At 36.2% G+C, this 12,211-nt stretch overlaps 1 protein-coding gene across 1 annotated transcript; it reads right to left on the bottom strand.

Annotated features, from left to right (window-relative positions):
* Window positions 1–10,727: 10,727 nt before the first annotated feature.
* LOC118847782 (serine/threonine-protein phosphatase PP1-alpha catalytic subunit-like) lies at window positions 10,728–11,982 on the bottom strand. The gene is given in 2 exon segments (XM_036756403.1): window positions 10,728–11,659; window positions 11,662–11,982. Coding segments are annotated over 2 exon segments (990 nt in total). The 5' UTR covers window positions 11,927–11,982; the 3' UTR covers window positions 10,728–10,934.
* Between the last annotated feature and the right edge of the window lie 229 nt (window positions 11,983–12,211).

The following is a 12,211-nucleotide window of genomic DNA, read 5'->3' as shown; positions in this document are numbered from 1 at the left end:
TAAAGATTTTCTCCCAATTTTCTGCTTCCCTCCTAATTTTTGTTGCATTGGCTTTTTTTGTACAAAAACCTTTCAATTTAACATAATCAAAATTATCCATTTTGCATTTTGTAATGCTCTCTATCTCTTGTTGGGTCATGAATTCTTTTCTTTTCCATAAATCTGATAAGTAAACTATTCCTTGCTCTCCCAAATTACTTAGAGTATCAGCCTTTACTCCTAAATCATGAACCCATTTTGACTTTATTTTGGTATATGGTGTAAGATATTGGTTTATGCCCAGTTTCTGTCCTACCATTTTCCAATTTTCCCAACAGTTTTTGTGAAATAGTGAATTATTAGCCCAGAAGCTGTCCTCTTTGGGTTTATCAAAGAGTAGATTGCTATAGTTGTTGACTTCTCCATCTTGTGTAGCTATCCTGTTCCACTGATCCACACCCCTGTTTCTTAGCCAGTACCAGGTAGTTTTGATGACTGCTGCTCTATAATACAGTTTAATATCTGGTATGGCTAGGCCACCTTCTCTAGCATGTCTTTTCATTGATACCCTAGGTATTCTACACCTCTGGTTTTTCCAGATGAATTTTGTTATAATTTTGTCCAGCTCAGTTGAATTTTTAATTATTCAATTAAGCACATTTGTATCTACCAGCTGCTAGTCAAGAGATTGGCTAGGCCAGAATAAGCATTTTCCCCCTCACAAATGCATAGCCAATCTTCTTATTCTTTTTCTAATATTTTTATTTTAAAATGATTCTCACTCTAATTATCCTTCATAATTTCCTGTTTGAAATATGTTCCAGCCTACTGACAACTATAATGTCGCTTTCTATTGCCTTCCTAGAGGTAAAAATTGTAAGCTACTTGGTGGGTGGAGGGGAGGGTGGAATTCCAGTTCAATCTGGGTCAACAGTCTGTGATGGGGAAAAAAAAGTAAAAACAAACAACAATAAAAAACCTGAATAGTGTCTTAGGCTGCATTCAGAGCAATCTAGTTTCTAAAGTGAACTTCCTTGTTTTCCACTACTCTGTTTTGGTCAGAAAATAGACATTGGGAGTATAATGTCCAATTCTAGGTGCCACATTTTAGGAAAGATTTAGGCAAAATACAACTAACAAAGTTATTGAAAGGAATGGACACCAAAAAAAAATCCAAAGGATAAATTCAGGGAACATTTGGAATAAAAAGGGAGAATAAATGATGAGAATTCTCAATTATTTGAAGGGCAATAATGTGAAAGAAGAATTATTAGTTTATTTGTATGATTTTTTTCTCTTTATTCATGAGAATAGAAGTAAAAACAATATAGTAGAAGGGATCTTTCTGAGAATGAAATTTAGGTTTGATATAAGGATTGCATATAAACAGTTATCAAAAATTCCCAATTATTAGAACCGTACAATATTTATGTGCTGTCTCAGAAGATAGTGGAGTTTCTGATCATTAGATGTTTTCAAAAGGAGGCTTGAAGATCACTTGCATAAATCATTGTAAATAACTTTTCTATATAAATACCAGAGGGGCTAGATGGTCTTTGAGGTTCCTTCCTTTCTAAGGTTGTATGACTATCTTTTCCATATGCACTATGTGAAAAAAAATCTTATAACACAATCTATTATATATAAACCATCATGGGCTCATAGACTTATAGATTTAGAACCAGAAGATATCTTAGACCCATCTTGTTCACCACCCCACCCTTATTTTACAAGTGAAAAATATGAAATGTAGAGGAATTAAATATTTTTTCCACGCATTAAGATTCAAACCAGGTCTTCTTGCTCAAAATCCAGCACTTCCTCCTCCCTCCTCTTTAACAAACTACTATTTCTCTGTGAAATAGGAAAAATATCCCCATGTCTTTGGTATGGGTGTTTATAAAGCAAGGTAAAAGTCAAGGCATATATGTAAGCATTTTCTTCCATTTTACTGTAATTGTGCTAGGCTAGTCCCAATGAGGTTTCTGAACTATCTTAGCTCCTTAAGACTCCAGGATTGGATTCAATTAATTAACATTCAGAAACCTGTAGGTAGAGTAGCTAATGAAGACAAAACTTAAAGTGGAATGGTCAGTTATTTATTTTTATATTTTTTTGCAATATTTATATTTTTAAATTATCTTATTTTCTAGAATAGATAAGCCTGAGAGCATAGCAATGTTAAACATCTTCCAAAGGAAATATTGGCATGGTTTCCAAAAACATTTTATGTCAAACTGCTGAAGTGTTACATTTTTTTCCCTCTTCCAACCTGGAATTATGCAGAATTATAGAGTATCCATCTAGTCTCTAGGAAAAAAAATGAATAGCTGCCTTTATTTTTTTTATTTTGGATAATTTGGTGCCACATTAGAGAGGGCAAAATTTACCTGTCCAATTACATTTGAGAGCAATAGAAATATTGATAGAACAGCAAGCTTTATATCTGTTTAGAAATAGTGGTTTTCCTAAAGCAGGTTTTTTTTCCCCCTTAAAGTATAAACTTAGAAAACAATTATTTAAAAAAGAATTTAGGTGCAACAAGAAAACTCATGGAATCCAAATTCAGTACTCTGCTATTTTTGTTCCCTTACCATCAATGTATGATGATGCTATTTACAGAGCTTCATAAACGATAATGGCTGTGATTAGCTATCTCCATGCATAATTCATAAGGAGGAGTTGCACACATTTCTGGTGTATGAAGCAAATCTAGCTTTCATTTGCATGTTTTCAGTGTATATTCTGAAATGATTTTTAATTTTGTTTGTCTGAGGCCTAAAAGAAATCAAATGCAGCATTTGAATATCACTAATCATATGCAATCCTTATTTGAATAACTGGTTTCCTTAAAGGTAGTATAGGTTAAGCAGAGTAGGAAATCTGTGGCCAAATACTTGATAGTTCTAATCTCAGCCAATGAAGGGTTATGAGATGTCTAGTCAGGAAGGAAGGAAGTCATTAAACATTTATTAAGTACCAAATATATGCAAAGCATTGTATTGAATGCTGAGAATTCAAAGGTAAAAGATAGTCTGTCATCAAGGAGATCACATTCTAATTTATGTAAAAAGAGATACTTTCAAATGTCTTATTCAGATATAGGAAAAGTCAATATAATTCACAGTTAATCTTTAAAGAGAATAAGAATTCTTCAGTTTATTGGAGCACCTTGTTAAAGCTGTTCAATTCTTATTTTTTCAGTATTTCCTCATTAATTATTTTTAATATTTTTACCAATTAATCGTCACTAGTCAGATAAGTTACAATCTGAAGCCACAATAGAAATATATTCTTTTTTTTGGTCAATAGAAGTATACAACTTTGCTAGCTAGCTAGCTAGCTAGATGGATAGATGGATAGAGATTTAGGCTATCATAATAACTGGGAGCAGTAATAGAGTGCTAGATGTGGAGTCTGGATGACCTGATTTCAAATCCTGAGATAGACACTTGCCCTAGTATCTGAGCAAGTCACATATTTCTGTTTATCTAAGTTTCCTCGTCTATAAAATGGGTTAATAATAGCATCTACCTCCCAGGGTTGTTGTGAGGATCAAATGAGGTAATTGAAAAGTGTTTAGCACTGGGTCTGGCACATATTTCTATATAAATGCAAGCTGTTTTCTTTTTTTATTATGGTACAGTATAGGAATTTAATACATTTGATGAATTAGTAGGGAAAGAACCATATCTATACTCTGTCCTGGCAAAAATAGAGTTTGAATCATACTGTATTGCTAACACATCTTAAAAGAGACATATGTCAGATCAATAATGTTTACATAAGGACATCCCAAGCCATCAGGAAATTTGAAACTGTACTATAAATAGATGAGGGGAATAAGCATCTATTAAGTACCTGCTATGTATCAGGCATCATGCTAAGTTCAAGGTCTTTGGAAAGAAGTGGAGATATTTAGCCTATATAAGAGAAGAAATGGCAGAAATGTAATACATACTGATAACTTAATTATTGTAACATGTAATATGAAAGAAAGTCAATTTGGCTCTCTATATATATGTGTGTGTGTATGTTTGTGTGCATGTATATATATATTATATATATAAATTACCTTTTAAGTCAGTGACTAAATATTTATTGTGTCTATCTATTAGGATTTTGTGAAACACTGGGGTACAAAGAAAGGAAAAATAGTTCCTGATACCAATTAGCAGACAATGCAATGAGTATGGGTTAGTGTATGCTAAATTCCCTTTAGATTTCTTTTTTTTAACTCTTAAAAAAAATCTCCTTCATAAAATGAGAATTGTATGCTTTCATTTCCATAGTCCCTTCCCACTTGAAATGTTGTATGACTGTACGTAATGAGAAATATTTTTCTTTTATTAAATCTTCTCTTATACCCCAATGAGATATATGGCTATCTCCTTAGTCTACAGCCAAACAAATTTCAAATTGAAAAAGGTAAAATCAATCTGAAAATCATTTAGATGTCCAAATGCTCATTTTCACATAAAATCAATTCCAACTATTCCAATTTTTGGTTTTGTTGGTGGATGTTTGATGAGAGGGGCAGTGGACACACACACACACACACACACACACACACACACAGATAGAGAGAGAGGAAGTAACAAAGATATATACAGAAACAGAGATAGAGATAGAAAGATATTTGTCTAGATATAGATATATCAATATATTTCTATCAATATAATTAGCTATAGTTATATATCTACATGTATGCACATATATGTATTTATAATAAAATACATATCTATCATTTACCAATCTATTGTAAGAGAAAGAAAGTGTGAGTTTTTACTGTTTTTTTTTTCTTTTGGAGTGCATCTCAGCACTAAGGCAATCAAATGCCTTTGATTGAGTCTTGCCTTTGTTGGTAGGAAGGCCCACAACCTTTAGCTAATTAGGTCATGAGAGGTGTGAAGGCCTTGAGAGGTGTGAAGCCCTTGGGCCCTGAAAAAGGGTATATATACTCTGAGGGTAACTGTTAAGCTAGAACTCTCAGAACTACAGGAGGAGAGGTTTTGCTTTGGGAGTACACACATTGGAAGAGTGGTCCTGTGGTTTGGTCAGATCAGACTCTGGGTAGCTGTTAAGAGCCTCCAGCTTTGAAAACCAAGATGTTGGTGCTTCTCTCTCTGGTAAAAATGTATTGTAATTTGGTCAGACAGATAGAAGCCTGTCTGTTGGTTTCTGTTATTCTCTCTGCTCCTAATTTCTGTTTGTAATTTCTGCTTGTGTTTGCTCTGAAGTTCAGGGTGCTGACTTTTTCCCCTAAAATAAGTGAATGATATAGGTATGCTTAATTGAAGTAAGATTGTTAACCCCTTAAAGGTGCTTTCCTTAGCAAAGCAGATCAAAGAAACTGTGTTAGCAGCCCTCTTGTGTGCTGGTGTTCCTGTTCTTATACAGACACAGTAGTAGCAAATAGCATTGTTGTTACATCTACCTGTATGCATTTATAATGTTTTTATATATTTATTTTCACACTTTCTCATTCACTAGATTGTGAACTCTTTGAGGACAAGGACTGTTTTTGCAGATACATAGGAGAGAGTAGATCCATGTTTATTGACTTTAATTCAATTAAACCTACACTTTGTTTTTTTCTTTCTTTTTTATAATTCTTCTCCCTCCCACTTCAGATTAAACTTGCTATCTCCTGAGAAAAGTAGTTAGTAAGTATGTTTAACATTGTACAAGAATACTTTATGCAAAATAGACTTGGTAACTCTTAGTAAAAGAGTAGATGATTATTTAAAAATAATGTAAAAGTAAATGTCTCACAGATTGGTTTTCTTTAAGATGAGTTCCTCTATGCTCAAGAAAGATGTATCATGCTCAGATAGAGAACATTATGAAATGCAAAAGGGATAATTTTTGATTACATTTAAATTAAAAAGATTTTGTATGAACACAAACAATGAAACCATGATTAGAAGGAAAGCAGAAAGCTGGGAAAGATGTTTTATTGTCAGTGTTCCTGGTAAAGCCTTCTTTTTTAGAATATACAGATAACTGAGTCAAATTATAAGAATACAATTTATTTCCAAATTGATAAATGATCAAAAGATGTGAACAGGTAGTTTTCAGATCAAGAAATTAAAGCTGTCTATAGTTATATGAAAAAATGCCCTAAATAAATATTGATTAGAGAAATGAAAATTAAAACTCTGAGGTACTACTTCATAAATATTAGATTGGCTAATATGGAAAAAAAGGAAAATGACAAATATTAGAGATATGAGAAAATTAGAACACTAATTCATTGTTGATGGAGTTGTTAACTGATCCAACCATTCTGGAGAGCAATTATGAACTATGCCCAAATGGCTACAAAACTGTGCACATGCTTTGATCCAGCAATACCACTACTATTTATGTATTCCAAAGATATCATAAAAAAATTGAAAAGGACTCATATGTACAAAAATATTTATAGAAGCTCTTTCTGTGGTGACCATGAATTGGAAATTGAAGGCATTCCCATTACTTGGGGAATGGCTGAACAAGTTGGAACAAGTTGTGTTATGTGAATGTAATGGAATACTATTGTGCTGTAAGAAAGGATGAGCAGGCAGATTTCAGGAAAAAACCTGGAAAGACTTACATGAACTGATGCTGAGTGAAGTGAGCAGAACCAGAAGAACACTGTACACAATAACAGCAGCATTGTGTGATGATCAACTTTGATAGACTTAGTTTTCTCAGCAATACAATGATCTAAGACAATTCCAAAAGACTCATGATGGAAAATGCTAACCTCATACAAAGAAAGAACTATTGATTCTACATGCAAAATGAAGCATATGATTTTCTCTTTTTAGTTGATTTTGTTTTTTTTTTCTTTCTCATGTTTTTTTTTGTTCCAATTCTTCTTTCACAACATGATTAATGTGGAAATATATTTAATATGATTGTACATGTATAGCCTGTTTCAGATTGCTTGCCATCTTGGGGAAGGGGAAGAAGAGAGAGGGGGAAATAATTTGGAACTCCAAATTCTATAAAAGTGAGTGTTGAAAACTATCTTTACATGTAATTGGAAAAAAATAAACTAGTGTTAAGTGGGAAAAAAGATATAAATGAAAATCAATCTTTTATACAAAGGATAAAATGGATGGATCATGTTCAAATTTCCATCAATAGAGAAAAATAACACATATATTAGTGAGAATTAAATCACCTAATAGTGTAAAATTTACTCATTATTGTCATGCTGGATCTTCCTTATTATGACTGCAAAACATTTTCCTGTCAAGAAATCTTTGAGGTAAAATTAAGGCAATTGTAATCCCCATTTTACAGATGAGAAACCTGAGGCTTACAGATTAACTATCTTTCCTTTGGTAAAGTAGAAAACAGGAGCAGAAATCTGAAAATAACTGCAAATCCAGAGATCTTTTCACTAGTGTCTATTACTTCTTAAGCCATTGTTTGCCATGAAAACACTTTGTGTTGTTGTTTAGTTGAATTTTTCTCTCAAGTTGTCCAGCCAAACATTTGGTTCTGTTTCCTGTGCAAATATTTAATGTATGATTTTTTTCTTCATACTTAGATTCATACTTCATAAATGGGATAATAAATATACACAACAGTGGCACAAACATTTTTTTTGGAAAAAAATTGTCTCTTTACCAATCATTCTGAGATTTTAAAAGATGTAGCCTATTTTTCAATCTGTCCAAATAGTACAATGCCTTAAGGGGAGAGTAAACATGCTCTATAAACCTCCAAGTCCAATAAGAATGCAAGTAATTATTATTTCTATTGAAGGAATGAGAATAGTAGAATAATTTCATTTAATAGTGTCAGTCAGGCAGGGTGGGGAGGCAGTACAATGGATAGATTGCAGGCCCTGGAGTCAGGAATACTCAGGTCCTGAGTTCAGACCTGGCCTCAGATAATTATTAACTGTGTGACCCTGGGCAAGGTACTTAACCTTGTTTGTCTTGATTTTTTCATGTATACAATGAGCTTGGAGAATGAAATGGCAAACAACTCCAGTATATTTGCCAAGAAAACCCCCAAAATGGGACCATGAAGAGTCAGACAACGCTGAAATCATTGAATAACAACATGTGCCAGGCAGTGTGCTAAGTTCTTTTTTGAGAATAACTCACAATACAACAGCATTTAAGGTTTTAAAAAGCCCTTGTGTAAAAGATTACAAAAACGTTTACAAAAATTTACGTTGTCCTATAAAATTCAAGAAATGCTATGATATGAAACTCACTATTTTTTATTTGGAAGAAGTATTCTGGATTGTGAAGGGGAGAGATTTCATAGGTCATCTACTTAAAGACTTCCTTTTTAAAGATGATAAGAGACAAATCTAGGGAGGTTAAATGCCTTTCCCAATGTCACAAAGGCAGTAAATGTCAGTTGTCACATGGATTGTTACCTAGACTCCAAATACAGAGCTACTTCCATTGAAGCATGCATATAAACCTTGCATCATTTTCTTACTAGGTAGCTATATATTAACAAACAATAAGTTCATGGACAAAAGTGTACTATTTTATCTGAAAACAGCATATAACTGCTAACTCTCTCTTGAAGGAAGGGAAATTAAAAATCACAAAGAGAGGTAGAGGTACAAATGAATAAAGCAAAAATAAAGTATAAATGAAATTATCAAGCTATCAGCTCTTTCAAGAACTACATGAAATATCTATTCAGTTTCTAAAAGCTATCAGTAAAAGTATTTATATAGTAGCATATTTAAATTTGTCATTCTTGTAAGATTTGCAGGAAATAAATAAAAAAAAGATTTGCAGGAAATAGATACGAATTTTTATGTATATTTAAAGACTTTATTAAATAGTTCCACTCGTGGTTTTTCTACTCTAATGGCAAGCAAAATGGGACTCTTTGTTGTTTTTTTTTTCTTTTTGGAGTGCTTCTCAGCACTAAAGCAATCAAGTGCTTTTGATTGAGTTTTGCCTTTGTTTGAATCAAGGGTCTTTGATTGAAATAAGAGTTATTGGTTGGAAACACTATATATATTCTGAGGTTAGCACGTTGCTTTGTGTCTGACTCCTTACAAGAACGTTCATGTGATTTGTCCAGATGAGACTCTAGATAGCCTTTAAGGAGGCCCCCGCCTTTGAAAACCCAGACGTTCGTGCTTCTCTCTCTCTCTCATAACTATGTATGTATTGCTATGGTCAGACAGTTAGAAGCCTGTCAATTTATGTTATGTTCTCTGTTTGTAATTTCTGTTTGTATTTGCTCTGAAACTTCAGGGTGCTGACTTTTTCCCCTGAACTAAGTGAATAATATATGTATGTTTAATTAAACTGAGATTGTTAACCCCTTAAAAGTTGCTTTCCTTTAGAAAACCAGATCAAAGAACCTGTGCTAGCAACCCTCCTGTTTGCTGGTGTTATCGCCTTACATCTCCACAGTAGCTGCAAGTAACATTGTTATTACATCTACTTTCTGGGTTTTTTGAGTACCTTAAATTCCCAATCTGATAACTCATTGTGACATGGAATGAATGAATGAAGGGATGGAAAAAAACATTAAGTACTTAATTTCTGCCAAACACTGTGTTAAGTCCTATGAATAGAAACAGAAAAAGTGAAATAGTCCTTGTTTTCAATAGTAAAAACAAGGAATAGAAAAAAAAATCACTGCTATGTAGGTGGTAAGGTACAGACTAGATAACAAATCTCAGGTTTATTTAATGTTATTCCAACGGGTCAAATAACAGTGCCAATGGTCTCTAGAAATTAGAGACAATATAGATCATAGGACCTGGATGTCCTTAGGCTGTAAGGGCAGATCAAATGGCAAGGCCTAATTGTTCTTCATCTGTCTTACAAAAAGAAACAAAATTAATGGTTCCCGTCTTGGCCAGCCTTCAAAGCAATGAAATATCCCAGACAAGAGGGGCTGTGGGCTAGACTAGCCAAGGGCAATAGGAAAGGGGTAATCTGGAGCATGTGAAAAGGAGCCTAAAATGTTATTGGATGACTCATATAGCCAAGGGAGGGGGATGAGGAAAGAAGACATGGGAGAAGACTGGAGGGTCTACCTACCACCAGTCTTTCCTGGATGGGATGGTAAAATGAAATTGTAACAATAGTTTATACATAAAAGAAAAACACATAGCTACGGTGAAAAAGAAAACATGATTTCTGCTTGTGAAATCATGCTTGACATTTACTAGATTTTTTTAGAGGGAAGTTAACAGACAATTAGGTAAAAAATAAGAAATAATGAATAAAGCCTATAAAGGCTTTCTCTTTTTTTTCTTTCAAAAAAACAGAGTTGAAAACAAAGGCTATTAGTGGAAGGCAATTAGCCTTATATAAAGTTGTAAAGGTTTTAATGATAATCTCTGCAAAACACTTTTCTGCTAAAGGAAAACGACTCCTCAGTATAAAGTCATTGCCAGTAAGTTGGATATCTGGTGATTGTTCTTTTCATGGTAAACAATGAAACAAACAAACAAATCATCCACATTAGCATTGGCACCATCATCATAACAATAACAACTAGAATTTTTATAGTACTTATGTATTATCCCATTTTGTTTCTAATCATCTATGATTCAAGTACAATTATGTAGGAGAAACAGTGGAAAGGGGAACATAGGGCAGAGAAAAAACAGATTTTTTTTTCCAGCTTTGACATTTATTCAAAAAAGACCACATGAGGGCACAGAGCCTGATGTCCCCACAACCTTCTGGCCCGGGAGGCAGAGCAGCTGAGCCCAGATGGGACTCAAGCTTTCTTCCCTGCTCCAAGTGGCCTCCCTCTTCCCTCCCCAGCTCCCCGGGTGGGGGGGATGGGGGGAGAACAGGTCAGGGCTAGAGGGAATTAGACTCTATTTGACTTTGTTTTATAAAAGAAAATTACACCAAGGTTTGGTGCTCCCTGCAACTAGAGGCCCCCTTGGGTGTCCGAGACCCCAAGAGGAGCCAGGATTTCTGTACAATCAGTCATGCCCATGACGGCTACTTCTTGGCCTTGGCGGAGTTGCGGGGTGGGGTGATGGGGCGGCCGCCAGGATTCAGGCCACTGAACTGCCCGTATTTGCCTTTGTTCTTGTCGGCTGGTTTAAGGATCTGGAAAGAGCACATAAGGGTTTCATCCACACTCATCATGGCACCTGCACTGTCAAACTCGCCACAGTAGTTGGGGGCAGAGAAGAGGGTCACCAGCTGCCCCTTGGCAAAGAACTCATAACCGTCTTCTACCACCTGGTGTGCTCGGCATATGAGGTCCAGGTCATGCTTGTGAAGGAACTTGGCCACCACCTCAGCTCCAAAAGTAAAGGACACGCCTCGGTCATTCTCCCCCCAGCCCTGCGCGTCTTTGTCAGGGTCTGACCACAGGAGGTCACACAGCAGCCCTTGGTCTGGCACGTCTGTGGGCCTCATGATGCGCCGGATCTGCTCCATGGACTGCAGGTCTGGGGACAATCCTCCATGACAGCAAAAAATCTTCTCATCCACAATGGCTGCGATGGGCAGGCAGTTGAAACAGTCTGTGAAGGTTTTCCACAGCTTTATGTTGTAGCGTCTCTTGCACTCGTCGTAGAAGCCATAGATGCGGTTGATGCTGGCGCACTCGTGGTTCCCTCGGAGAAGGAAAAAGTTCTCTGGGTACTTGATCTTGTAGGCCAGCAGCAAGCAGATGGTCTCCAGAGACTGCTTGCCCCAGTCCACATAGTCCCCCAGAAGAGGTAGTTGCTCTCGGGGGGAAAGCCCCCATACTCAAACAACCTGAGCAGGTCATAGTACTGGCCGTGGATGTCGCCGCAGATCTTGAGGGGCGCCTCGAGCTCCAGGAGGATGGGCTGGCTCAGGAAGATCTCCCGGGACTTGAGGCACAGGCCGCGAATCTCGTTCTCCGTCAGCTGCACGTTCTTGCCGGGTCGGGAGCCCTGCACTTCCAGCAGCCGCCCAGTGATGGAGTCCAGGTTGAGCTTCTCGCTGTCGGACATGGCGGCGCCGCCCCGAGGGCCCCGGCTCCGTCCCTCCGGCCCGTCCCTGCCGCCGCCGCCGCCGCCGCGCCCTCCGCCCTCCGCTCGCGGCCTCAGCCCCCGCCCAGGCCCCGCCCCGAGCCGCGCGCCAAAAAAACAGATTTTTAAAATAATCTTTTGACATAAATTTCAATCTTGGTACCCTAAGTGTGAGATCTGTCATTGACACATATGCATTGACATATTATTAGTAGTAAAACTGAAACATATAAAAATTGACCTTATTGTTACAAATGAAACTAAGAA

This window comes from Trichosurus vulpecula, chromosome 4, assembly GCF_011100635.1.
Source record: "Trichosurus vulpecula isolate mTriVul1 chromosome 4, mTriVul1.pri, whole genome shotgun sequence".
Classification (NCBI taxonomy): Eukaryota; Metazoa; Chordata; class Mammalia; order Diprotodontia; family Phalangeridae; genus Trichosurus; species Trichosurus vulpecula.
Note: the sequence above shows the minus strand (reverse complement) of the source record. Positions and strands in the feature narration are given on the sequence as shown.